The sequence below is a fragment of the Tasmannia lanceolata genome, unplaced genomic scaffold (assembly GCF_043159265.1).
Source record: "Tasmannia lanceolata isolate RefF3 unplaced genomic scaffold, GAP_Taslan_0.1 ptg000003l, whole genome shotgun sequence".
Taxonomy (NCBI): Eukaryota; Viridiplantae; Streptophyta; class Magnoliopsida; order Canellales; family Winteraceae; genus Tasmannia; species Tasmannia lanceolata.
Genome location: NW_027518680.1, coordinates 3,304,804 through 3,331,645, shown reverse-complemented (window position 1 = coordinate 3,331,645; position 26,842 = coordinate 3,304,804). Strand labels below are relative to the sequence as shown.

The 26,842-nt window shown below is 42.1% G+C and overlaps 2 protein-coding genes and 2 pseudogenes across 4 annotated transcripts; 1 reads left to right on the top strand and 3 right to left on the bottom strand.

The window, feature by feature from the left end:
* Positions 1-431: 431 nt before the first annotated feature.
* On the bottom strand, positions 432-4,279 carry LOC143859226 (germin-like protein subfamily 2 member 1 pseudogene; annotated as a pseudogene).
* A 4,618-nt stretch (positions 4,280-8,897) lies between these two features.
* Positions 8,898-11,844, bottom strand: LOC143859218 (germin-like protein subfamily 2 member 1 pseudogene; annotated as a pseudogene).
* On the bottom strand, positions 11,353-19,342 carry LOC143860137 (uncharacterized). 3 transcript variants are annotated; one of them, XM_077370682.1, is made up of 13 exons: positions 19,221-19,342; positions 19,084-19,128; positions 18,850-18,948; positions 17,621-17,731; positions 16,752-16,926; positions 16,535-16,591; positions 14,874-15,010; positions 14,695-14,754; positions 14,465-14,607; positions 14,247-14,323; positions 11,854-12,126; positions 11,630-11,767; positions 11,353-11,534 (listed from the first exon to the last, which is right to left on the bottom strand). In XM_077370682.1, the coding sequence occupies exons 1-11, from the start codon at positions 19,290-19,292 to the stop codon at positions 12,011-12,013; spliced, it is 1,092 nt and encodes a 363-aa protein (XP_077226797.1). In that variant the 5' UTR covers positions 19,293-19,342; the 3' UTR covers positions 11,353-11,534; positions 11,630-11,767; positions 11,854-12,010. The 3 variants fall into 3 exon arrangements, with proteins under 3 accessions (XP_077226797.1, XP_077226805.1, XP_077226787.1); XM_077370690.1 differs by having other exon boundaries at positions 11,630-11,719; XM_077370672.1 differs by having other exon boundaries at positions 11,630-11,699.
* A 5,700-nt stretch (positions 19,343-25,042) lies between these two features.
* Positions 25,043-26,171, top strand: LOC143859211 (uncharacterized). Its single transcript, XM_077369906.1, has 2 exons — positions 25,043-25,330; positions 26,130-26,171. The coding sequence occupies exons 1-2, from the start codon at positions 25,043-25,045 to the stop codon at positions 26,169-26,171; spliced, it is 330 nt and encodes a 109-aa protein (XP_077226021.1).
* Positions 26,172-26,842: the final 671 nt, after the last annotated feature.

Sequence of the window (26,842 nt, the reverse complement as noted above, 5' to 3'; positions counted from 1 at the left end):
CCCATGTTGTGACACATGCGCAAGAAGACAAGGAAGTGAGCTCAAATCCCCACGAAATGCAAAAAACACCAGGAGTTATCACATCGTTGATCAACTTCACTTTCTTCTTTATTTTCCAAAGAACTCCTGTTTTGGAATTGTTTACCTTGATGTATTGTTATTATTATTAATGAAAAAGCAAGAAGAATTACTGAGGCAAACAATCAAGACATGGAAGAGAAAAGATAGAGGAAGAACAGAAGGGAGTGTAGGGAATTTGTGGGGCAGAAAGTGTGACCCCACAGCTTTCATTGGTTTATTAGTGATGATGGGTCCCATCATAATACACCTTAACACACTATTCTTAACAGAAATTAAAAAGAAAAATAAAAGGCTCCTCAAGTGTGGAATTACAAGGAGAAAAACCACACAAGAAGAACTTTATTTGTAGCTTAGGAACCAAGGTTGGATTTGATTTCTTTCAGAGTGGGTTCATCTACTTGGAAAGCCTTGGCCAAAACTTGATTAGGAATAGAAGGATTTGAAAAAAAGAGGGCGAGTGGAATGAACTCTAGCCCTGGCAATTGGCTATTAAAAGCTGAGATATAAACTGCCTTCCCGTTCCCCACATTGTAACTGAAGCATACCAGCCCCCTAGGAATCACAAAATTCTCTCCAGCTTTCAAGTCTATTGTGTACAGAACATTAGCAGTAGTCACAAACCCAAAACGCACTCTTCCCTCTATTACAAACACCATCTGAGTTGCACGAGGACATATGTTAGGGGGAACGACCCCTCCATGTGCAAGATCAATGCGGTCCATTGATAACCCAAGTGTGTTAACCCTGGCATAGTCAGGACATTGGCATTAGTAAAACTAAACCCGAAGATTGTTGTGTTGCCTTCTTTGGTTAGGCTGTCGGAGAAGAAGTCGTTCGATGTTACTGTAGATGGATTCTTGCAGGGGAATCCATTCAGAAATATATTTGTGGCGTTTGGGAGTCCAACACAGGAGTCCTGCAGAGGGTCAGGGTCTGCTGCATGGCTTGAATGAAGGAGTAAAACAACAATATCAGTCCTTACGTTTTACCCCTTAAGAATGGGTGTAATTAAAATGGGAAATTTTAATGAGTGTAAAGACAGAACCCGAAAAAAATTCCTTCGGTTTTTTAGGTGTTGAGTATACTAGTCCTTACGCTTTACCTCTATCTATGTTATGCAAAAACTCATCTATCAGATGATCGTAGCCATCCAATAAATTGTCTACAGATGACTGGTTCTTTAAGTAAGTGCAATTTTTGGTACATGGTTCAACCATGCATCTTTAATCAAGAGAACATGCTTTTTCTAGAGAAAGCTGAAATGGCTATAAATGACTCGTTCTTTGATTAGGCCTTTAGCTAGAAAAATTTCCATAGTAAGTTGAAAGCTAGTAAAATGACGTAGTGTGTTTCTACCCTGAAAACTAGTAAAATGGTACCATAAATCTGTCCATTTTAAACCTTCACAAATTGGGATGATCTTATGGAGATGACTTTTTGGACACACCCTATCTATGTCAGGGCCCATCAGATGCATAGTTTAGATCACCCAAACAATGTGGGCCGACCCCATTCCTGATCAACGGACCAGAAAATGTGAGCCCATATCTATCTATCTATCAATATAATAATATATCCTGAGCTCGTAGGATTCCAAAATGTCATTCGTCTTTTCCAGGAAGAGTTTTTCTAAGAAATTTTTTTCTCCGTAAGAAATCAAGTTTGCCGCCTATCAAATTGAATTTTCCGCTTTGGATTTTGATTTGCCGGCTGCTATTATTATTAACTTTAAATTTTTTGGTATCTCCAAAATCGAATTTCACCTCCAAAATAGATTTTCCAGCACCCTCCTCCTGATTTGGGTGCGCCAATTACGTCGCATTGCTTTCATAGTAACTGCTGTAAAATCTATTAAAATGATTTTTTTCCTGTTGTATTTTCTACTTCTATTGCCTTTAAATCAGATGCATATGACATGAGATAAAATAGTCATCTGCGTGCATTCCATTATAACTATGGGTTCTTTCCAACATGCCTTTCCAATGTCAGAATAGTCAACTCAATTTGTAATATGGGGAAGTTAGGAAATTTGTTTTCAATGCATAAACTATGAGTTGTTTTACTTTTGGGTAATCATATGATCACTGTGTGAATGTATGACTGTATTTGCTCTTGCAGTTTTTGCTCTCACTTCATGGAAATGATAGCGGAAATGATATATTTCCACTGCTTCTTGCACCCCAGTTTCGGTGGAGTGGGGTACAGCATTTTACACCCATGCATAGCATGGGCCCAGAATACTAGTATGATTATATAGATAGGGATATGATATCACCACTACCGGTTTGGATCATCCTATGGTGCGGGCCATACAGTACCTTTTAATTAAGTGAGGAGTGCGATCATCAAAATAATGTAGTGGTGATATCATTTCTCTCTATATATATATATATATATATATATATATATATATATATATATATATATATATATATATATGTGCGAAAAGCGTTGCAAACAACTTGTAGGCAAATATCATTGAAAAAGAATATTACAAGAACATGATGCTCTATATTTAGCAACTGAATAATCAAAGAAAAACAGAAAATGTTGTGATACTAGAAACAAAAATCACATCAAATGATGATTCCTCAAACAAATCTGTTTTCTTATTTCATCTTGTATTACTGCCAGACAGGGCATCTGAAAAACCAAAGAATCAAGCCTGTTAAATACATGTCACGGGCAAAATCATTCTAAAATGGTTCATCCGATACTAAATAACATTTTTTATAAACCTGATCGTTCGGCATCAGTTGTTGAACTCTCAGAATCTAACTGTTGTACACATGAAGTGCAGTTACTAGGCTATACAATGTATAACGTATTTGCTTAGTCATGTATATGTTGTAGATAATTGTAGACACCCCATTTTGACAGGCCCCAAAAGTCCCAAAGTTGAGTCGAAGCTTTGAAGTTAAATAAATTCCCGAGGAAGCGGACCCCAAGCGAGGAGAGAACCTGAATTTTACTAGCTTATTGTGTATATTTATAGGTACAAATCTCCCAAAAGATTGTCATAACCCCAGGGAATGCGCCCGCAAAATTTCGCGGAAATCGAGTGAGAAATGGCAGACAAGACGAGCCAAATTCGTGCGCTCATCAAGAGTGGGTTTTGGTGCGCTTATAGGATATGGGTGTGCCAATATCATTCCCCCAAAACCTACCTATATATATCAAAGAGAGGGGAGAGAAGCCCTAATTTTCTCACCACCATTAGCTGCAACCAGAGGGAGAGAAAAAAAGAAAAAGAAAAAAAAAAGAAAAAAGAAATCCACAGCCATCACCTTCTTCCACCTCCGGCCACTCCTCCGGCCAAGCCTCCTCCACAACCCACGGCCATCATCATCCAACCCCAAAATCCAACACTAAACCCACCACCATCGGCCAGCAAAACCGATTCTAAAAAAAAAAAAAAAGGGGGCAGCCAACACCATTTTCTCCGGCAAGCCTACCGTCGGCCCCCACCTTCCTCTTCTTACCCTCTTCTCAACACCTAAAAAAACAAAAAAAACCACAGCCAACACCATCTTCTCCGGTAAGCTTGCCGGAATCCGGCAAGCCTACCGTCGGCACCCACCTTTTTCTTTCTCCTCCCTACTCCGGCCTCTCTCCACCTCCTCCCTACTCCGGCCACCCTCCACCTCCTCCCTACCCCGGCCTCTCTCCACCTCCTCCTCCCTCTCTCCACCTCCACCAGCCACCATCTGCTGCCACCACCTTCCCACCGGCCGGCCACCTCCTCTGCCATTTTTTATATTTTAAAAACCCACCTCCATCCACCACAGACCACCACCCCTTCCAACTCCGGCCAACCCCCACCAATCCCCAACCACAAAACCCATTTTCCAAAAACCATCGACCCAAACCCATTTCGAAAAAAACTCGACAACCGCCACCACCCACACCACCAGCAGCCACCAAAACCCTCCGAAAATCCTCCACCATCCTCCACCTCCTCCTTCCACAACCCCCAAATCCGAACCCACTCTCTACACCTCCCAAAAACCGAAACCCATAGCCACCAGCCGCAACCCCATCCCATTAAAACCCACCTCACAGCCACCCTCTCCAAACCCAAACCGCCTCCTCTACACCACCCACCTCCATCGGCAACAACCTCCACCACATCATTTCGAAAAACCACCACCACCGCTAGCCACCCTTCTCCACCATTAAACCCAAAACCTCCGGCCATCTCCCTTGCCACCGGCACGCACCAAGCCCCTCACTCCGGCCAGCTACCATCCACCCTCACCGACCACATCCAAACCCCCATCCCCAACCTCCATTTTCCCCATCTTCTCCTCCACTCGTCTGCCATTTTCCCCCAAAACCCACTTTCGAAAATCATTTTTCTCCACCAACCCTTTCTCAAAAACCCATCTCAAAATCCCATTCTTACCTCCGATCCAACCCCCCCATACCTCCATCATCTCCACCTCCTTTCATCAGCCCTTTTCCATCAAAGGGGTGTGTAGAGAAAGTTAGAATTAGAAGAGGGTTTTGGTCTTTTATTTCTAAGAGTCCCACCATCAGCAGCCCGTCCGCCACCATTGCCGCCCTTACCTCCGACACAAAATCCGGCGATCGCTATCCCTTGATCTTTAATTGCTGGGTCCGTCTCATCTTGGCCTTCGGATATCAACTCAGGTAATTGCTATCATTTGATCTTAATCCCTGTGTCTAATAATTTGATGGTTTCCCTCTCTTGCCGATGCTTGCTGCCATGTTGATTGTGTTTTATTGGACCACTAGCTGTCTGATTACAAAATCAATAAGGTCAGACCTCACTCTTGATCTTTGCCCTTAATTTTTAGTGATGATCCCTGCTAGCAACCCCCATTTCTAATGTTTTCTTCAGGCCTACTGTCGGTATGATCATATTTTAATGAACAAATGCACCGCCATGTTTGCTATTGTATTCACTTAGCTTATCTCTTCAGATGCCATTAAACCCATTTTGGAATGTGTAACAACTCTTCGTCTCTTCTTCGGATGTTTATGCAGTGCTCGGGACCCCTGTATGCTCAGGGTCTCTGTAGGGTTTCTATGATCCTCATGTGTTCGCGATTCTTCTAGGAATTTTTAGGATTCTGTGTCTTTCAAGATTTATTTCTATTTCCGAGATTGTCTCTAATGCGTTTCAAGACTCTCCTCGAGTCTAAGGATTCCTCTGATTTCGGAATGCTCCGTTGGAGGTAGGCTATGACGGAACGTATCTTGAGCCAACCCCTTCCCTTCCTGCCTTAGAGTTTTCGCAGGTTAAGAGATTTCTTCCTCTTTAGAGTCAGTCCTAGAGAGTTTAGGAGTCAGTCTTACCATCCTAGGGTCTAGGAGTCTGTCCTACCCCTGTAGAGTTTAGGATTCTGTCCTATCCCTTCATAAGATTTAGGATTCTGTCCTTCCATCTTTCAGAGTCAGTCTTCAGCATAGGAGTCAGTCCTTTAGTCTCTCAGGAGTCAGTCCTGTCATCATAGGGGTTAGGATTCTGTCCATCCCCTCATCAAGTCATGTGATTTTTATCCGCTCCTGCAAGGTATAGGATGTTGTCCAACCCTTGCAGAGTTGTTATTCTGTTCATTCCCCCCGCAAAGCATAGGATGCTGTCCAACCTTTGCGGGATATCAGGAGTCTGTCCTCCCCTTGTGATGATAGGATTCTGTCCTCTTGTGTCGAAAAAAATCAAAAACATCTGAAAAATAAAAAATCCCAAAAATCTCGAGTCATTAGGAGTAGTTAGGAAATCCTAGTCCGAACTACGGATGGCTTGATCCCTAGCTGAGGGGTACGTAGGCAGCTCAGGCGTGCTGCTGGCATCCTGAGTCCAGTCATCATCTTTTTACACCCTTTCTTTTTACACTATTGTCACACACCATTTTTGCACCCTTTCACTTTTTTTTTAAATCACCATTTTACAAATATTTCTCACATTTTCGTCCACCCGAGTTCAGTTAAATCTTTTTTAATAAATATTTTCAAACATTTCAAAACAAAAGCAAAAATGGGCAAGGATGGTGATTGCCAGGTCACTCGGAGCCTTCTTTTCATTCAATTTCCGGTTTTCATCGTGATTTTTCGGTTTCCATCGGTTTTCTGACGTTTTATCGGGTTTTGGGACGGGCGATGACGTAGCGTGGCCCCTTTACAGGGATTGTCCTCGCTGAGCCCAACGATAGGTCATGACGATCGCGAGACTTGTTCGATCTTCAGCAGATTAGGACCGCTGGGCTTGATTCCTTTTGAATCGCCCTCTGAGCCTATCGTGTGTTCCATCTTCTTTCCCCTGGCATTTTTTTGGTTCTCGTACGCCGTTGATTTTCCGATTTCTTTCTTTTCTTACACCTTTTAGATTGCTGTGCACTTATCTTAGATTTCTTATGCATTCTAGTTTGTTTGTTCTTCTAGCGTGCGATCGATTGTCATTTTCTTAGTCTTATCTCTTGCATAGGCTCGCATGCTAGTGTGTTTACCTTACTGCTTTGATTGCTTAGCTATAGCGTTTATCCATTCGTCTTAGTTTGATTATCTGTCTAAACTTAGATATTTGCTTTCCTTATCTCATTATATCTGTCATTATCTGTTTAGCTGTAGCTATGCATGCGATTGTTTATTGCTTTCTTAGATGTGATGAGTTAGGATTAGATGCGATGAGTTAGGATTTGGATGTTCACTTTCTTTGCCCATCCCCGGGTCATGCATGCTTAGATAGACGTTATCTCGGGGATGATGGTTCTCATTTCACATGATTTTTGCCCAAAACTCTTCAAAGTTAATAATAAATGGCATAAGAGACCAGGTGCTTACACTTGGGCGAATTGGGGGCGCCTAACCCCTTCCCCATTCGTCATCAGGCACGGACCCTTTGTATCTCTGGTTATCTGTTGCGACAGAGCACAGCATGGGATCCAGGGCCCACTTCCTTGGATGGCGACTCTTTCTTTGTTTAAGGTGCGTCTCGAATCCGGGCTAGTCCCCGAATCGAGAGGTATCTCACTTCACATCGCCGCTCATGCTGTGAGGGGCACTCTTTCGAGAGTTCCTTGGCGGAGCTCTCCTTCACGTGGATGATCCTGAGACTCGCGTGGGGGCACGTCCCCCCCGCCTCTCTCGGATCGGGGTCCACAATAATGATAAGAATAGAATGTAGAAACAGAACAGTAGAATTTGTTGGGCAAGGCACTTCTAGGAAGCTATCTTTAAGATAGTAATTTCCCACGTATAGATGCAGATGGACTCTTGAAATTCTATCTCCAGGATACAATGCCCAACACCGAGAATTTTAACAGGACTGCACTACCTGTATTCTCACGAACCAGAACCCACTCAGAAAATACGTTTAAAACTAGTATGAAAGTTAAAAGAGAAAAGACTATAGAAATTCTGGAACAAGAAGTGTTATAACAAACTCGGATCGAGTCCCTTTTAAGGACTTCGAATAGGTGCAAATACACCCTTCTGAAGAGACTCAGAATCGGTGTAAAGACACCCTCTCATGAAGAGATTAGCACCCTTCTAAAGAAGGGGCGTAACTCTTCAAATATAGCCGTTAAACAAAAACTGGTTCGGCTATTAAAAAAATTTTTTGTTTAAATGACAGTTATAGCCGTTAGGCCTTAACCGTCTTTTTATTACTTGAAGTTCTTTCATGGTGCTCTCTCAAAGAGAAAGAGCTCCAAGGAACTTGAATGAGATGAGAGAAACTATCTCTTATTTATAGATGAATGAGTGAAGGGGTTTGAAACCCAAATCTCCATTTGGGATTCACCAAATTTCAAATACTTCCCACCAAAGCATTTGAAAAGATTCCAAATGAAAAAGATGGAAGGAACTTTGCACAACTTTCAAGACTTTGATTTTTCCCTTCAAATTAATGGAGGGAACTTGCACAAGTCTCAAAAACTTTGATTTTTCCCTTCAAAGTATATTATTGTAATATAATATAATTAATAACACCAATTACATTATTAGTAATATAATAATTTATAATATATAACAGTATAGAGATTAGTGAGTGAGGATGCCCTGGATGCTCTAATCAAAGAGGCAAAAACATAAGGAAATCTAAATTGTACAGCATTCAAATATGTGTAAAATGAAAATGTTGACATTCACAATACCTTCTTTCCATAAGTAGAGATTTTCATGACATTAGCAGTTGACATAGGATTTGAGCAAGTTGATTGTGGGTGTGAGCAAACAAACTGCTACATAGTATTACAAAAGCAAAGTTATGTTAAAAGTCTTCCACTGCGGGAATAAATAGTTTACAATACAATTTCCAGTGGCTGATCGAGTTCCCACACGAAAGCAAGTATCCCACATGGGAAAAGTGAAAGAGATGTGGATAGGCTTATAAGGGCTTCAGCACCCTCCCCTTAACGGCTAGCTTTTAAGGCTGAGTTCTACCTGGGCCGCAACAAGTAGATTCGATGGCCAACGACTTGCCCACATGTACTGCACCTACAATATTCTAGTCTTATTACCTAATTAGCATTAAATGCCAATAATAGAATCCCCTCTCTCTAATTAAAATATGATGGCTGCAACCAAAATAGGATTTCGTTTGGAAAATAAAGATGAAATCCCATGTTGTGACGCATGTGAAAGAAGACAAGGAAGTGAGCTCGAATCCCCGAAGAAATGCAAATAACAGTGTGGAAATGACCGCGTCGTTGGTAAATTTTGCTTCCATCATTATTTTCCAAACGAAATCCCGCTTTGGAAATGTCTTCCTTAATGTTTTGTTATTATTGTTAAGGAAAAATCAAGAAGAATTGAGGAGGCAAACAGTTCAAGACATGGAAGAAAGAAGATAGAGGAAGAAAAGAAGGGAGTGTAGGGAATTTATGGGGTTAAAAAGTGTGACCCCAACACTCTCATTAATTTATTATTTATTGTCTCCAACAGTAAGGAACTACAAGATGGCATTAGTGATGATGGGTCCCATCATAATACACCACAACACATTATTCTTAACAGAAATTAAGAAGAAAAATAAAAGGTTCCTCAAGTGAGGAATTACAAGGGACAATGAGCGTAGTGACTTATATTCTCCTGCCTCAAGGAGAGAAGTAGAAAGACCATACGAGAAGATATTCTATATAGAGAAGCATTTGGAGTATTATTAGCTTAGGAAGCAAAGTTGGCTTTGATGGCTTCCACAGTTTGTTTGGCTACTAGGAAAGACTTTTCCAAAACTTCATCAGGAATAGAAGGAATTGCACTAAAGAGCTCAAGGGGAATGACTGCTACCCCTGGAAACTGGCTATTAAAAGCATTGACTGCAGTTGCCTTCCCCTTCCCCACATTGTAATTGAAGTGTATCATCCCCCTAGGAAAGACAAAAAGATCTCCAGCCTTCAAGACCTTTGAGTACAGAACATTACCAGTAGTCACAAACCCAACAAGCAATCTCCCCCTCAGTACATACACTAGCTCAGTCGCACGAGGATGCACGTGAGGGGGATTGATCCCACCAGGAGCAAAGTCAATACGGTTCATTGATATCCCAAGTGTGTTAAGCCCTGGGAAAGTGATGGCATTGCCAAAAATCACACCGAACCTAAAGAAGTTTGATGTGTTGGCTTCTTTGGCTAGGCCGTCGGAGAAGAAGTCGCACGTGTTACTGTAGATGGATTCTTGCAGGGAAATCGATTCAGAAATATATTTGTGGCGTTTGGGAGTCCAACACAGAAGTCCTGCAGAGGATCGGGGTCTGCTGCATGGCATGAATGAAGGAGTAACACTGCTAAGGAGAGGATTAGGAACAAGGGTGAACTTCCAAGGGACAAAGGCCATGCTTGTTCTACTTTAAATTCTCCTGAAAAATGATTTCTCAATGAGTTGTTTTGAGATATGGGAGGGAAGATAATGTCTATATATATATATAGGACACATGTGTCTATATTTGCATAGAGTCCATACACAATCAAATTGTAGACCCAATTATATTGTTACCATAACAATCATTAGGGATATGCCAGGGAATTTTGAGAAAGGCATTTCCCAACTGACTTTTGCTTCAGAGAACAGCCACCTCAGATGTATTAAATGAATAAGACAAAATCTGCTGAAAAGTGATCCTGCGTGGCTGTTCTCTCATGCAAAAATCAGCCACTAAATGCCTTTCCGCAAAATTCCCAAGCAAATCCCCAATCAATAAATATTACATGAAATTATAAAAAAGGGATTTGCTAGGCAATTTCGCGGCACAGGTCGCTTTTGCATGACACAACAGCCACCGCCATGAATTAAATGAACAAGACAAAATCTGCTAAAAGGTGAGCCTGCGTGGCTATTGTCTCCTGCAATAGTAGGCCATGAAATGACAATAAGTTGATTAAATTTAGACTAGGCAAAGAAAAGGGTAAGATGTCTCCCTAATTATTTTCCGATTCTGGTATGTGTAAAGAGGGGTAAAAGCCAGAGAACGACCGTTAATCTTCTTTTTTCTTCCCAAAACTCCGTTGGATTGCCTATGATATTCCTTAGAACCAAAACAACAATATCAGTCCTTATGTTTTACCTCTTAAGAATGGGTGTAATTAAAATGGAAAATTTTGTTGAGTATAAAGACAACCCCAAATACTTTTCTTCAGTTTCTTAGGTTACGTATACTAAGTCCTTACGCTTTACCTCTAGTATCTCTGTTTCCTTTTCTATATGACACCTATTTCAAAAACTCATCTATCAGATGAACTCAGCCATCCAATAGATAGTCTACAGATGACTGGTTAACACAACATTGACCAGATTTTGTAGATTTGTCCAGTTAGTGCAATTTTTGGTACATGGTTCGACCATCTTTAACCAAGAGAACATGCTTTTTCTAGAGAAAGCTTAAATGGCTACAAATGACTAGTTCTTTAAGTTTTGAATACAACATAGATATATTCTACATGGGTTTGGTCGATACCAACTGCTCAGCAGTCTCCATGCTTTGATTTGGCCTTTAGGTAGAAAAATTTCTCAACTCAGTTGCCAATACATACATTAAAGCTAGTAAAATGACGTAGTGTGTTCTACACTGAAAGTCTGTCCATTTTAAACTTCCAAAAATTGAAGGGTTAGGATGATCCTATGGAGATGATTTTTTTGGCACACTCTATCTATGTCAGGGCCCATCAGATGAATGGTTTGGATCACCCAAACAATGTGGGCCCACCCTATTTCTGGTTGACAGACCAGATAACTTATCAGGTCCGATGGATCAGAAAATGTGAGCCCATATATATCGGAAAAGTGTTGCAAACAACTTGTAGGCAGATATCATTGAAAAAGAATATGATGCTCTGATATTTAGCAAGGGAGCAATCAAAGAAAAACAGAAAATGTTGTGATACTAGAAACAAAAATCACATCAAATGACGATTCCTCAAACAAATCTGTCATCTTATTCCATCTTGTATTATTGCCAGACAATCTCCAAGAACACCATCATACTTGGGCATCTGAAAAATCAAAGAATCAAGCCTGTTAATTACATGTCACGGGCAAAAGCATTCTAAAATGGTACGTCTGATAATAAATAACAATTTTTCTACACCTGATCGTTCAGCTTCAATTGTAGAGCTCTCAGAATCTAACTGTTGTACACATGAAGTGCAGCTAGTACCCTATACAATGTATAAAGTATCTGCTTAGTCATGTATAGAGATTAGAGAGTGAGGATGCCCTGGATGCACTAATCAAAGAGGCAAAAACAGAAGGAAATGTAAAATGTACAGCATTCAAATATGTGTAAAGTGAAAATGTTGACATTTACGATACCTTCTTTCCATCTGTAGAGATTTTCATGACATTAGCAGTTGACATAGGATTTGAGCAAGTTGATTGTGGGGGTGAGCAAATAAACTGCTACATAGTATTAAAAAACCCAGTTATGTTAATTGTCTTCCACTGCAGGAACAAATAGTTGCTAATGTGACTATCTACAATAAAAAAGCATAAGATATTTGCTTGCCTCTGATACATATGCCTCGACATTCTGCTTCTGACAAGAGGGGTTGCTTACCAAACTGTACTCCTGATATAGTGGCAAAGCTGCATATAAATTGTTGTTTCAGGAAGGCAGAGAGCAGAGAGCAGAGAGACAGATTTTGCATGTGACAGATATTGCAAAGGAAAGGTATTAGAGCTTGCAACTAACAAAGTGAGTATAGAGAATATGTGTGTAATATAATCTTACAGGTATTTTGCATGTCGTTTATTTCATTTACAAACCAATACTAACCAAGTGGGTACAAAAGAATGTAATATAATATTACAGGTATTTTGCATTTCATTTATTTCATTCACAATTCTTTATACATTAAAACTAACAAAGTGAGTATACAGAATACGTGTGTAATATAATATTACAAGTATTTTGCATTTCTGTTATTTCATTCACAATCCTTTATACACCAAAAAAAAAAGGCTTACATGTTGGCCAAGCATATTGTGTTGGATCAAGCACCTTCCTGACACTTGAATGCAGTTCTCATGCATAAAGGAATTAGGAAGAAAGTGAACCTTGACTGCAGTGTGGAGTGTCTCACCAATGCAATCGCACGTTTGCATAAGGAATTGAGAAGCAAGAATTTGGAAGAACTGAATGGAAGAGGTATTGATTTTTTGGGGTACGTAAGATGTATTGATATTAAGACATGAAACTAGTAAGGCAAACCGAAAAGGCGTTGTCTGATGCCAAAGGACAAGAATAGTGTTTGTGGGAATTTCTAAAATATAGAAATATGTAGAGTTGCTTCAAGGCGCGTAATCGCTTTCCTTAGACAAATTTCGCCCCCACTAGTTGTGTGCAAAGGGGATCCGCAAATTGCCTCCAAGATACAATGAAACCTTGTAGGAATGTCCTACAAATGTTTGATGACACTTTGCACAAGCGGAATCAAACCCAAAATGCCTTTCAAGAACTTCAAGCCTTCGAGAAAAACACAAAAACTGTTTCTGCAGAAAACAGTTTTAGTGCACTGTTTAATGAATAAAATAACTTGAAAATCAAGGGTGTAGGAAATTGCTAGAGAGAGAAAGAAAAGTACAGCAATAACTGATTTTCAGTATATTAAAAAGACAGATTTCTGCTCTTTTTATAGAGCATTAGATGTCTATTCATCAGGGGAAACATCCCTTCAAAACATCTCTTGGATTGGTTTGAATAATGACCATTCGATCACAACCATTTGTGATTAAGTGGTTTGGATCATCCACAAGATGTCTCTTGTGTTTGAAAAACATCCATGATTGTTGGGGACCAAAAGACATGAAGAATAGTTGAAAAATGGAAGTGAATAGCCATGTCGATTTCTTCCCGACGGATAGTTTTTCAAACATCCGCGGTCGACCGGGCTACCGCGGTTGCCCGCCGGCACACTTCTGTCCATTTTATTTTCTATGATCCAAAGAACCGCGGTAGACCGGGATACCCGCGGTCGCCCGCCCACACCTTTCTGGAAATTGTTTAAATTTCCAGTAACCAATCCGCGGTCGCCCGGGATACCCCGGTCGACCGGACCTGTCTGAAAATTGTTTTTCTAATTTAAATAAAACTTAGTAAAATTCTTTTAATTTTCTCAATATCATTTTGCAAAATTCTCTAACAAATAGTCCCTTAGACAAGAGGCATCACCGATTGACTCAAGCTAGTATTCAAAGTAGCCATACTGGATAAGCTTCCTACTCAGTAATGGTGGAACATCATTTGGGTCATTGCATCATGAAGGGTCAAGGACCTTATGATACAATAATGTATGTCATGCATCTCAAAGCTTATACGCTACAAGCAATAGCAATCTAACTTGTGCATTCTATTATTTTCTGTTTTCTTTTGTTCCTGTTGTCTATCACTGGCTTATTGCAATCTGTAATAGCATAGGCACCATTTTCTGATGTTTGGATGCATCCCATGTTCTTAATATGATAGTAGAATAAGTTTAGTATAATTTGGTTTAGTATTGTTTGTGCGTACATCTCTTTTTCCTTAAATTTTTTATCAAGTTTTTCAGCATACAGTGCTTCTGGAATTCCTAGCAAGCTTGCCCTAGAGAAAAAAAAGATTGGATTTATTTGTAGCATCAAATTGAAAAAGCAAATGACATGGATTCAAATCTATCTGTAATTGGTATATCTATGGTTTCATCTTAGAGAAAGAAGGCAAAATAAACCTGTATCTCCCACAGCTCCTTGCCCAAGATTCTTGAATGGTGAAGCTTCTCTATCTACTTGAACCATATCTTCTAATCTTTAAAAACAAATGTAAAATACAATATATAAATGATAATGCATGGGCACAATATGTATATAGATTTGCATTAAGATAGACTTGTGTTTAGTGAAGCTCAGTTATTAATATTAGGTATTAGGTAAGAAGCATCCACTGTACCTATTATTTTCTTCTCTGCTATTCCTTGCACATGCTTCACAACCACGCTCTTTTTCTCTGACTTCTGTGTTCAAATTAGTAATAACAGTATCCTGAAATTTTTGTAAGATAACTCCCAAGCTCTGGATCTCAAAACGCAATACCTGAAACTTCAATGCTTTTAGGAAATTTATCACTAAGTAAACATTATCAGAGAGAGGTTAAGGCCAAATTGAAATTTAGAAAGAAACCTGGTTCTCTGCAGTTAAATTCTGTATAATCTCTTCCTTCATTGATAAGGATTTCTGAAGGTAATGGCCATAAGGATAAAACACTGGATTCGAAACATTAACAGGATAGTAGAAGTCATCACTTTGGAAATAAATACCGCAAGTATCTTCTCATTTCTCAGCAAAGTTTAAATGGATATCTCGTCTATTTGTGGCTCAAGGTTGCAGCTAACTTTTGCTTCCTTAAGCTGTTCTTTCAGTTCCCAAACAATGCCATCCTTTCTGCGAAGCTCATCCTGGTTATTTCTCAGCATATTTTCCAGGAATGAAATCTTTTCTGCAGCAAAAAGGTTAAGTAATTGCAGGCAGGACCTTATAACAAACAGCATATCAAGTCTGATTAAATCTAGTCTAGCTCAACAATAAAAAGTGCTTGAGGTTTTAATATTAACGTAAGAAAACTTCTTGAACTTCCCATCAAGCAACTATGCTTTCCACCTCCACCAATTACTATCTACCTAGTGCCCATTAATATAACAGATAAAGTGACAAGAGTTACTTTTTATTTGCAGAACATGCCAAAAGAACTACTTAATTAAAATTTTCAGACTAATTTTGGTTCAAGTTAAAACATGTTAAGTGCAATATAAATAATAAGGGTATGATATTTCATAAGTTTTTGGTAGAATAGAACTCTACCGTATACACCTCGCTTTTGCAGAGGCTCCTACAACTACAGGTTCTTTGGCAAATAATTTAACAGGGATCAGAATCCGGCAAAGGTATTTCAAACACAGGCCCAGTTAGCCCACTTGGTGTATCGCATAAGCATGAAACAACATTTTGATGCCTCATTTAAGAGTCTCAATTCTGGTACAGAATTGTCACTAGGGAAAGTTGCAAGGGATTGCCAAATGGAGAAATATTTCCAAAGTTCAATCCTAAGTTTCAAATGGAAAAATGCTTTTTAAAAGCCAACACACTAACTTAGTCAAATCAGTTTAAACAACTGTTGAGCTAGAGTTTAAACACAAATCTAAAGTTTCTTGGCCCTTTAGGGCCATTTTGTAATTTATATTCTGATTGATATAATGAGGGGAAAAGACAAGTCGCGAAGAAAGACTTGAACTCCCATACCCAAGCATTCTTGTGGTTTGTTTGTGTGCCCTATTCTCTCTTCTTCTCCAATTCAAGGAAAGTTGACATGATTGTGTTGGGAGTTGGGACACAGAACTCACTGGTTTAGCAAAATGGAGTTGAAAGAACAGCAGTACATGAGCTGAAAATTTGTATGACAACTTCATGTTTGGGATTCTTTTCTTCACGAAAGGGTTTTGTATAACAGCTAGCTGATCAAAGAAGTGGTTGCACCTATTTAGGGATTCTTTTCTTCAATTGAAGTTCATGTACGATGACGAACACTCCATACTTGTGTCGTAGTTCGGTCAACTACTCCTGCTAGGGCCTCCCAAGATAATACAGAGTAGATATATTCCTTAATGAGTGGATCTGTATGGGTCCAAAAGAGGAGATCAAAATTGTATAATTATCTTTTGTGATTTCTTTCCTTCAGGGCAGAAGTTGCAGTAGAAACATATTAACTCATTTTTAGAGGACTTCAAGGAAGGAAAATTCCAAATAATTAACTGCTATGAATCTTTCACTTCATCATATAGAGGTAGTTAATTCAATTCCTATAGTGAGATCACCAATGCGCGTAAGATTGATGAATTATTACAATGCAGAGATTATCATCTTCATAGTGATCTGTAGTCCTAAGTGAAATCATAATTAGCTAATAACGAGGATTTTTATTTTATTTTTAAATTGACAAATATTAATAACGAGGATTTGAACTTACCAAAAAAATCCTTTTCAAATGTCGAAATCTTGTCCATTTTCTTCTTCAATCCAGCCACTGGAAAGTGTATGTAGAGTTAAGGAAGAAAATGATGCCATAATTTTCATCAAAAGATCATGACAGATGTAAGATCCAAGCGGGCCAATGCCACAGGAGCTTCACTAATTATAAATTGAACATAGACATGTAAATAGTAGTAGTTTCGTAAATTACGTGCCTACTTTCTCTTTTTCATTCACAAGACATTGCACACTGTCCACAACTTGCTTCACAGCAACAGCTTCCTTTTCTATCGAGTCAAATAATAAAAAATGTGTTTGTAACTTCTCTGAAAGAACAGCAAGCTTTCTATCTCTTGTCTCAATGGAATGTTTAAGCTCACAAGTAGAATCCTGCATATAAATGTGCATCAAAAAATATGGAATGGTTTCTAATCCAGAGTGGAACACATGATAAATTAAAGCATTCGCATGGCATGAAGATTCAACTGTGTAAAATACAGTGATTTCTGCTAGCAGAGGACTTATCAAATGAAAGGATGATGCATACTTGGCACAGGTTAGATTTGATAAGGGAATATTCATCAACATGATATATCCTTTAAACTGTAGGAAAGCAGAATGATATGCATAGATTGAAGATGAAGAAAAAACATCTTAAAGAACATGGGAAAAACTTAAAAACAGAATACAGACAAAACACTAACAGATTGCAGCATATCCCATGACTCATCATGTCAACACCTCAACCAGAAAACTGCACTTTTGAGTATGAAGTAGGTGCCCAAACATGTAACAGCTATCTGTGAAACTTAGGGAATTTTTTCACTCAAGAATTCGAGGTAATGCATGATGTTCGGAACTAATAGCATCATGAAGAACATAAGCAACTTTGTATTTGACAACATTATCTTGACCGCAAATCAAGGTGACATAATGAACCTTTCACTACTTTCAATTTATATGTAATTAAATTTGCACCTTATATAGCTAATTTCATATGGAGCAATTTATTATTTATGATTATGATAGAAAAGAAAAGAAAAAAAAACCACCATAGAGATTCCAAACAAAGGAAATTGCAAACCTCGTAACGGCTTACAAAAGTCTCTCTTGATTGAAGTAGGCTATCTATAGTTCCCTTTAACTCCTTTTGCTTCTTTTCTTGCAATGCGTTGTCATTCTCAAGGTATTTCACCTGCAAATGATGAAATGCACTGTCACCCATGGCTTAACACTACAGGGGATACTGATCACCAATGTTTTGAATAAGGAAGCAAAGACTGAAGCAGTAAAGTGGTGCCTTAGGTCAAATTTGTTCCATAGAAGGTCTGTATTCTGTAATATGACGTCATAAATTGAACTAAAAACGTCTGGTCTAGACCAATCATACCGCCAAGTGGTCCTATGTTTTCTGGGGTTTTGATAATCCATGACCAATTTTGTTCCAGTCTGGATGGAAAGGTAAATTCGGTCCAGCTCTTAAACACATCATGACATTGCACCTATTTGCTGCTTCTACAATAGTCTTAATTTCTAATTCTATGCTAGATCATGTTATGTGCAACAGCATGGTTCATTACATAAACTTAGGTTGGTAATATATGATGTAAATTAGCACTTTATCACTTCTTCCTGATTATCTCATATACAATCTAGCAAGAATGGAGCTGCATGTAAAAAAAAAAATAGTGGGCCAAACCTTTCCATCAACGCTTTTTCCCTAAGCATTCTAGAAAACTTTGATTGAGGACCACCAAAACGAAAAGAAAATTATAATAGGCGATATTATAGTAGGCTTCCTTTAAGCTTATTCAGGTTAGCCGTTCAAGTCTACACGTGATGAACATATGCTTTTCACCAACTCATGTATATACAAAGTGAACCATAAATATTACTGACAATGTCAAATTAGAGAAAATCCTCAGATTCGAGAGCTGACATCAGACTGAAATGTCATGTTGCAAATCAATTGTAAGCCATTAAAGTTCCCCTCCAATTCTCATGCTCATGGACTAAATATTAAAAATTCGAAACAATACACACAACATCCTCTCTTCTAAAGTTTCCTTTTATCATTACAAAGATTCTAGATTTCTAACTCACGCTGTCACGCATACGTAGATACAATTTCAATTTCAACTAAATTCATATTTTGGATTGAAATTTGAACACTAAAAAACACAACTCCAAGTATACAAATCAGTCGAAAAATCATTCCAAAAGAAGAAAATCACCATAAATATAATACTCATACCAATAACTCCACAGATCGCACCTTATAATCAAATTGAATTCAAAATGACATTCACTGACCTTGTTTTCGAGATTATGTTGCATCTCATGGCACAAAGCTAACTCCGCTTGCATTTCCTGAAACTTTCGACCTAATTCCACTTCATTTTGCTTTTGTTTCTAAATCAACCATCAGAAATAGTAAGATCTAGGAACAGGTAGGAAAAATACAAAAGCAGAATCAGATTACTCAAAAGAAAATGAAAATTACACAAAAAAAAAAAGGAAAAATCAAATAAATCGCTTCAAAGCAACCTGGATTAGAAGGTGGAGTTCTTCTCTGGCACGCTGCTCTTTTTCCTGAGATTTGGAGAGATCAAAGAGATGATGAGAAAGGAAAAGAGACAAAGAAAGAAGAGATTAGAGCAATTAGGGCAAGAAAAGAGTATTACCTTGAGATCTCTGGCTTCGAAGATTAGGGCAAAAAGCTGGAGCTTGAACTTGGATAGGCTCAGAAGCTCCATTTTCTCTCTGGGTTTTCAAACTTCCTAAATACCCGCGCTCTACGGATTTTATATAGGACGAGTATTTCCGATACGGAGGAATCGGCCGGTACGATATGGCTACTCGTTTAGGTCCTCCCCGAGGACGGGCCGGACCGTTCATCAGGTGGGCCCGAGTCTAAAATCTAGCTGTCTGATTCAAAGATATTTATGTATTGAATCTGGACCGTGGATCAACTTCTTTATAATAGCACATTTGAAATGTTAGACATACTTCCTATTGGATGGTTCATACAGTTAGGGTATAAATTAAAACAATTTGTGATGGGTCCTACTTGATGAGTGGCTAGGATCAAGTAGATAAGCAGGGGTTTGGCGAGACCCCTAACAGTGTATCAAGATAAATGATCGTTTCGGTTTTGGGTGATTTCGGTGTCGGTCTCCACCGAAATCCGAAATTTCGGATTTCAGTCGAAATTTAAAACCATGATTATAACACATAAGACGGGTTCTGGTCTCCGCCAAACCCCAGCTTTCCTATCCCGAAAGGAAATAAAAAAAAAAAAAAACTCAAAATAGGTGACCTAACCGCACATAAGACGGGTTCTGGTCTCCGCCAAACCCCAGCTTTCCTATCCCGAAAGGAAACAAAAAAAAAAAAAACTCAAAATAGGTGACCTATCCGCCGCGGGAATAGACATACCCTACTCACCTTATTCATATGGGCTACTAGGGGACTAACAATGGTCTTCATTCTTGGCAATACTCAAGGCACGAAAGTGGTGAAAGAAGAAAAAAATTTCCAAGTTCTACAATATTTCATTGTTTGGTTGCTTCGTCTACCTCGCTCTCGCTCTCTAAATCCTTCATATGGTATTTGGACGATTGATGATTCATTGTTCATTATTTTTATCTGGCTGATCCTAATAAATCAATGGCTATAAAAGAATAGTACGATCTAGTGATCAAGATTTAATGGCTAAAGAAGCCACTGAGTACTGATGGGGTGTGAAAACACCAGCCTCTCACAGGCTGCCACCTGTCCCAGAGTAGGTGAGACTCAGCCTCTCACAGGCTGCCACCTGTTCAGAGTAGGTGAGATCCAGCCTCTCACAGGCTGCCACCTGTCCCAAAGTAGGTGAGACCCAGCCTCTCACAGGCTGCCACCTGTCCCAGAGTAGGTGAGACTCAGCCTCTCACAGGCTGCCACCTGTTCAGAGTAGGTGAGATCCAGCCTCTCACAGGCCGCCACCTGTCCTGGACACCTGTCCAGGACACCTCAACAGATTTTCCCTATAAATAGGGGACTAAAGCTCAGACTGATGGGTAATGCGAAAATCCCTTCTCTCCCTAAACTCTTAAGACATCTCCCCTTCACTCCTGCTCATACTGACTTGAGTGTCGAATGGCCTGTCCGGAGTAAAACCCGGTCTGGTCTTCTGACCTCGCTTGCCTTGTGCAGGACTAAGCACTCACCGCAGGACTCATACTCAACCTCCCTCGTCGCTCGCTCTCAGCTCTTACGCCACTGCTGTACCTGTTACCGATTTTTGGTCTAACAGATTGGCGCCATCCGTGGGACCAAGAACTAAAAGCTGTTCTTACATCTCACTTACAAAATGGCAGGGCGCAAGAGTGCGCGATTAGCTTCTGCGCAGAACGACCAAGCCGCGCTACCTCGCAGGACCCGGAGTGGTCGAATCGCCTCGATGGTAGTGGCAGCTTCTGCCGACCAAAGCCTTTCTCGCTCGGAGCATCACAATCCCGTGCCCACCTCGGAGCAAGTCCAAGCCCTCTTCCAGCAGATGACGGCCCTTGTTGGTCAGTACCAACAACTACTTCAAGCACCCCCTCCACCTCCTCCAGAGGCCCCGCGATCTGCCCAAGGAGTCCACAGGGGAGAGTCATCACGTCACGGGGAGGGCAGAACTCATCACTCCGCTAGACAAGTTTATCGCCCCATAGTGAGGCACGCCCAGACAGAACCTCATCACCGCGAAAGATCGCGGTCTCGCTCCACGCAGAGGCGCCGGCCTCACGAAGATCGTTTGCCACCGGCAAAATCTCGACCTCGTCGTAGGAGTCCGGAAAGTCAGTCCGGTTCTGCGGCAAGCCCATTTGTGGGAAGAATCAGGTCCCCAGACCGCAGAACGGATCCGCTGCTACAGAGAATGGAGGAGATGAACCACCGGATAGAGGAATTGGCGAAGGATCAGAGCCGGCCCGCCTCTAGAGCGTTCTCAAGCAGAACGCCATTCACTAAGGATGTCCTGAGTGCTCCAGCACCCAGAGGATTTAAGATGCCTGCCGTCCCTCAGTACGACGGCACTACCGATCCCGTGGATCATCTGGAAACATTTAGAACAATGATGCTCCTCCACGGCGCCTCCGACGGCTTCATCTGCAGAGCCTTCCCAACGACGCTCACTGGCGCGGCAAGAGACTGGTACTCCAGGATCAAACCAAACTCCATCAACAATTTCGACGATTTTGGAGAGGACCTCGTCCGCCACTTCATGAGCAGCCGCAGGCCAAAGAAAACAACAGCTTCCCTGATGGCCTTGCGACAGGAAGACAATGAGCCCCTGAAGGTGTTCGTCCGCCGCTTCAACAGGGAGGCACTACAGGTGCCCAATTTAGATCCCTCAGCGGCTATGAACGCACTCCTCACCGGTGCAAGATCTGATGATTTCCGTCGAGCGGTGGCTCGGCAAAATCCGCACTCACTGGCGGATCTCATGGCCGGGGCAGAAGAGTACATAACAGTGGAAGAAACACTGGCAGCTCTTAATTCAAACCGGAGGATAACCTCTGAAGAGAAGAATCTGCCTAAACAGCGTAGGGAGGATAAACCTCCCAGGAAAGAGAAGTCTCCACCCCCTCAGAGAAGAGAAGAGAACTTCACACCTCTCAATACCTCTAGAAAGCACATACTGGCAGCGATCAGTGAGGAGGAGTTTGTGAAGTGGCCGCCCAGAATGATCTCCAAAGGAAACAGAAGAGATCCTTCAAAGTACTGTCGGTTCCACAAGGACCACGGCCATGACACAGAGGATTGCTGGCAGCTCAAGGGAGAAATTGAGCAGCTGATCAGCCGGGGTTATTTGAAAAAATACATCCAGAATGACGGCCGCACCCAAGGGCGCAAAGGAAAGAGTCCCCAGGGCCGTAGCCCTCGAAGATCACCGCAGCCCCCTCCTCAGGATAAGACTTCTCAGGTCACCGACGCGCAGCCTGAGGCACCCCGATCTCAACCAAGGGGGGTTATCAATACAATCATGGGCGGACCAGCCGCCGGGGGCACCTCCTCTGCTGCTCGAAAAGCATATGCACGGCAAGTTAACGCCGTTCACACAACCAGCAAAAAGTCAAGAACGGAGAATGAGATCTCCTTCTCAGACGCAGATCTGGACAGCCTTATTTTGCCCCACGACGATGCATTGGTGTTAACCATGCTCGTTGCCAACTGGGAGGTAAAGAAAATTCTTGTGGACAACGGGAGCTCAGCGGATATTCTATACTACCATGCCTTCGAGAAAATGATGATAGGCGACGACCGTCTAAGGCCGGCGAACTCAGATTTGTTCGGCTTCTCCGGAGAGGTCGTAAAAGTGGTAGGGCAGATTGAGCTCCCCGTTCTTGTCGGAGACCCACCTCGTCAAGCATTCGCCATGGTTAACTTCCTGGTAGTGAAGGCCACCTCGGTCTATAATGCTATCTTGGGACGGCCAGGCCAGAATCTGATCCGAGCAGTCGCCTCAGCCTACCACCAAAAAATGAAATTCATAACCCCTAATGGTGTGGGGGAAGTTCGCGGAGATCAGCCTCAATCAAGGGAGTGCTATGCAATGGCACTGAAAGGAAAAAACGCAGTGGAATCACTGCCAATCGAACTGCTTGATGTAAGGGACGAACTCAGGGGTACTCAACCCGCTGAGGACCTACTCTCCATCCCACTGTGCCCGGAGGACGGTGAGAAAGTCGCTCTGATCGGTTCCTCCCTTAGTAGTAGCATTCAACATCAACTCACCGAGTTTCTCCAGGGCAATGCAGATGTCTTTGCATGGGTTCCTGCCGATATGCCCGGCATCGATCCAGAGATCAGCACTCATAGGCTTGGTGTCGATTCAACCTGCAGACCGGTGAAACAGAAAAGGAGACACTTTGCTTTTGAAAGGCGACAGGCAATAAAAGAAGAAGTGGAGAGGCTTCTGAAGGCTGACTTCATTCGCGAGATTCGATATCCGGACTGGCTAGCAAATGTAGTCCTAGTCAAGAAGACTAATGGAAAGTGGAGAACCTGCGTCGATTTTACTGATCTGAATAAGGCTTGTCCCAAGGACAGTTACCCGCTCCCGAAGATCGATCAGCTCATCGACGCCACAGCGGGTCATGAACTGTTGAGCTTCATGGACGCCTTCTCCGGATATAACCAGATCAGGATGTACGAATCGGATATACCAAAGACCTCATTCGTCACAGATCAAGGGACTTATTGCTACCGAGTCATGCCCTTCGGCCTCAAAAACGCCGGAGCTACTTATCAAAGGCTGGTGAACAGACTTTTTCAGAACCAGATCGGCCGAAATATGCTGGTCAAAAGTCGAAGCGCACAGGACCACGTGTCTGATCTCAGAGAAACATTTCAGGTCCTCAAGAAGCACAACATGAAACTCAACCCCACCAAGTGCACCTTTGGTGTCAGTTCGGGGAAGTTCTTGGGATTCATGGTGAGTCAGCGAGGGATAGAAGCAAATCCCGAGAAGATCAGAGCTGTGGTAGAGCTTACCGCCCCAAGAACCATCAGAGAAGTTCAGTGGCTCACGGGAATGATAGCGGCGCTGGGTCGCTTCATCTCCAAATCGGCGGAGAGATGCCTGCCTTTTTTCAGTGCGGTTAAGGGCCTCAAAACTGCGCCCTGGACGGAAGAATGCCAGATTGCCTTCGACGAGCTGAAAAGGTATCTGTCCTCCCCGCCATTATTAACAAAGCCGGAGCCAGGTGAGGAATTATTTCTATATCTCTCCGTTAGCTCCACGGCACTGGCAGCTGTCCTCGTCCGCGAGGAGCACCGCCAGCAAAAACCAATCTATTATGTCAGCAAGGTTCTTCACGACGCAGAAACAAGGTACCAGCGGGTCGAGAAATTGGCTTACGCGCTGGTAATGGCTGCAAGAAAATTAAGACCGTACTTTCAAGCTCATACTGTAAAGGTCTTGACTGACCAGCCGCTCCGGCAAGTACTCCATCGACCAGATATCTCCGGACGACTTGTGAAATGGGCCGTAGAGCTGAGCGAGTTCGACATCCAGTACGCTCCAAGGCCAGCCATCAAGGCCCAAGTACTGGCAGATTTCGTAGCAGAGTGCACCATCCCCCAGCAAGTCGCCGACCCTGAAACGGTACAACTCCCAGTTGCAGAGAAAGCGGTTCCTGACGAATGCATAGCAGAAACTCAGACAGAAATCTTGCAACCCCTGGCAGAGCAGGACTCCATGACCAGCACACCAACTTGGGAAGTATATGTCGACGGTTCTTCAAATAAAAACGGCTGTGGAGCAGGCCTCATCCTCACTGGGCCTGAGGAGTTCACTGCGGATTATGCTCTGAGATTCGGATTCCGTGCGTCCAACAATGAGGCAGAATATGAAGCCCTCCTTGCCGGAATGAACCTAGCAATTCAGACCGGCGCCCGGAAATTAAAAGCATACTGCGACTCACAGCTGGTAGCAAATCAGATCCAAGGGGTCTACGAAGCCCGAGATGAGCGTATGGTTAAGTATCTTGCTAAGGTTCATCAACTCTCCAGCCGGTTTGCCAGTTTCGAGGTCATCCGAATACCGCGGACAGAAAATGCCAAAGCAGATGTACTGTCGAAGCTGGCTGCTTCTGGATACACCACTCTTGGAAGCATACGTATGGAATTTCTACAAAGATCTAGCATCGAAAGGGAAGCCGCAGATATAATGCAGGTGGAGAACGAGCCGTGCTGGATGGATGAGATCATTCATTACTTACGGGACGCGAAACTTCCCGAAGATAAGAAGGAAGCCCGTAAGGTGATACAGAGAGCCGCCCGATTCTCCCTCAGCGGTGACATTTTGTATAAAAGGTCCTACACTCTCCCGTACCTGAAGTGTCTGGGACCAAGTAACGCCGCGTACGCATTGCAAGAGACTCATGAAGGAATCTGTGGAGAACATCTGGGGGGCAAAGCCCTGGCGATCAAGGTACTCCTCAGAGGATTGTATTGGCCCACCATACGACAAGACGCGCTGAATCTGGTTAAAAAGTGCGAGAGGTGCCAGAAATTCTCCCCCACCATCCACCAGCCTGCTGTGGCGATGGCCCCAATTATCAGTCCACTCCCTTTTGCAGTATGGGGGATGGACATTCTTGGTCCTTTTCCACCGGCTTCCGGAAAGCGCATATTCGTAGTAGTGGCAATCGACTACTTCACCAAGTGGGTGGAGGCAGAACCTCTAGCCCAGATCACTGAGCAGAATATACAGAATTTCTTCTGGAAGGCAGTGGTCTGCAGATTTGGGATTCCCCGTGCCTTAATCACAGATAACGGCAAACAGTTCGACTGCCGGAACTTTCGGAAGTTCTGCTCTGACCTAAAGATTGAACAGAGATTCACTTCGGTTGCTCACCCCCAGACCAATGGGCAAACGGAAGTAACCAATAGGATCTTGCTTCAAGGGATAAAGAAAAGGCTGGATGAAAAGGCTGGCCGATGGGCAGATGAGCTCTACCATGTTCTGTGGGCTTACCGCACCACTCCTCGCACGACGACTGGTGAATCGCCATTCAACCTCTCTTTTGGAACTGAAGCCGTGATACCTGTTGATATAGGCACCCCATCTCCCAGAGTCATCAGTTTCCATGAGCAACTGAACAGCGACGGACTCCGCGCCAACCTCGACTTATTAGAAGAAATCCGGGAGGAATCTCGAATCCGGGTCGCCGCTTATAAGCAGAAGGTGTCGAATTATCACGACTCCAAAATCCGCCCCAGAGAATTCAGGACAGGGGATCTGGTCCTGAGAAAGGCAGCCGTCTCCCAGCCGACGAAAGTAGGGAAACTTTCCCCAACTTGGGAGGGACCCTATCGAGTGAAGGAAGTTATCCGGCCAGGAAGCTACAGGCTAGAGACACTGGAGGAGCACCTATTACCTCATGCATGGAACTCCAAAAACCTCAGGAAATATTATCAGTAGTCGAATTATCCGGCGTGAAAAGGTGATCTTGTAAATTTGTATATTTGTTGTTATGAATAAATAATCTTCTTGCAAATTCAGTGTCATTTTTATATCTGGAAACCCAGTTCACAAAACTTGGGTACTCACTGGAAACCCAGTTCTTAAACTTGGGTACGCACTGGAAACCCAGTTCACAAAACTTGGGTACTCACTGGAAACCCAGTTCTTAAACTTGGGTACGCACTGGAAACCCAGTTCACAAAACTTGGGTACTCATTGGAAACCCAGTTCTTAAACTTGGGTACGCACTGGAAACCCAGTTCACAAAACTTGGGTACTCACTGGAAACCCAGTTCTTAAACTTGG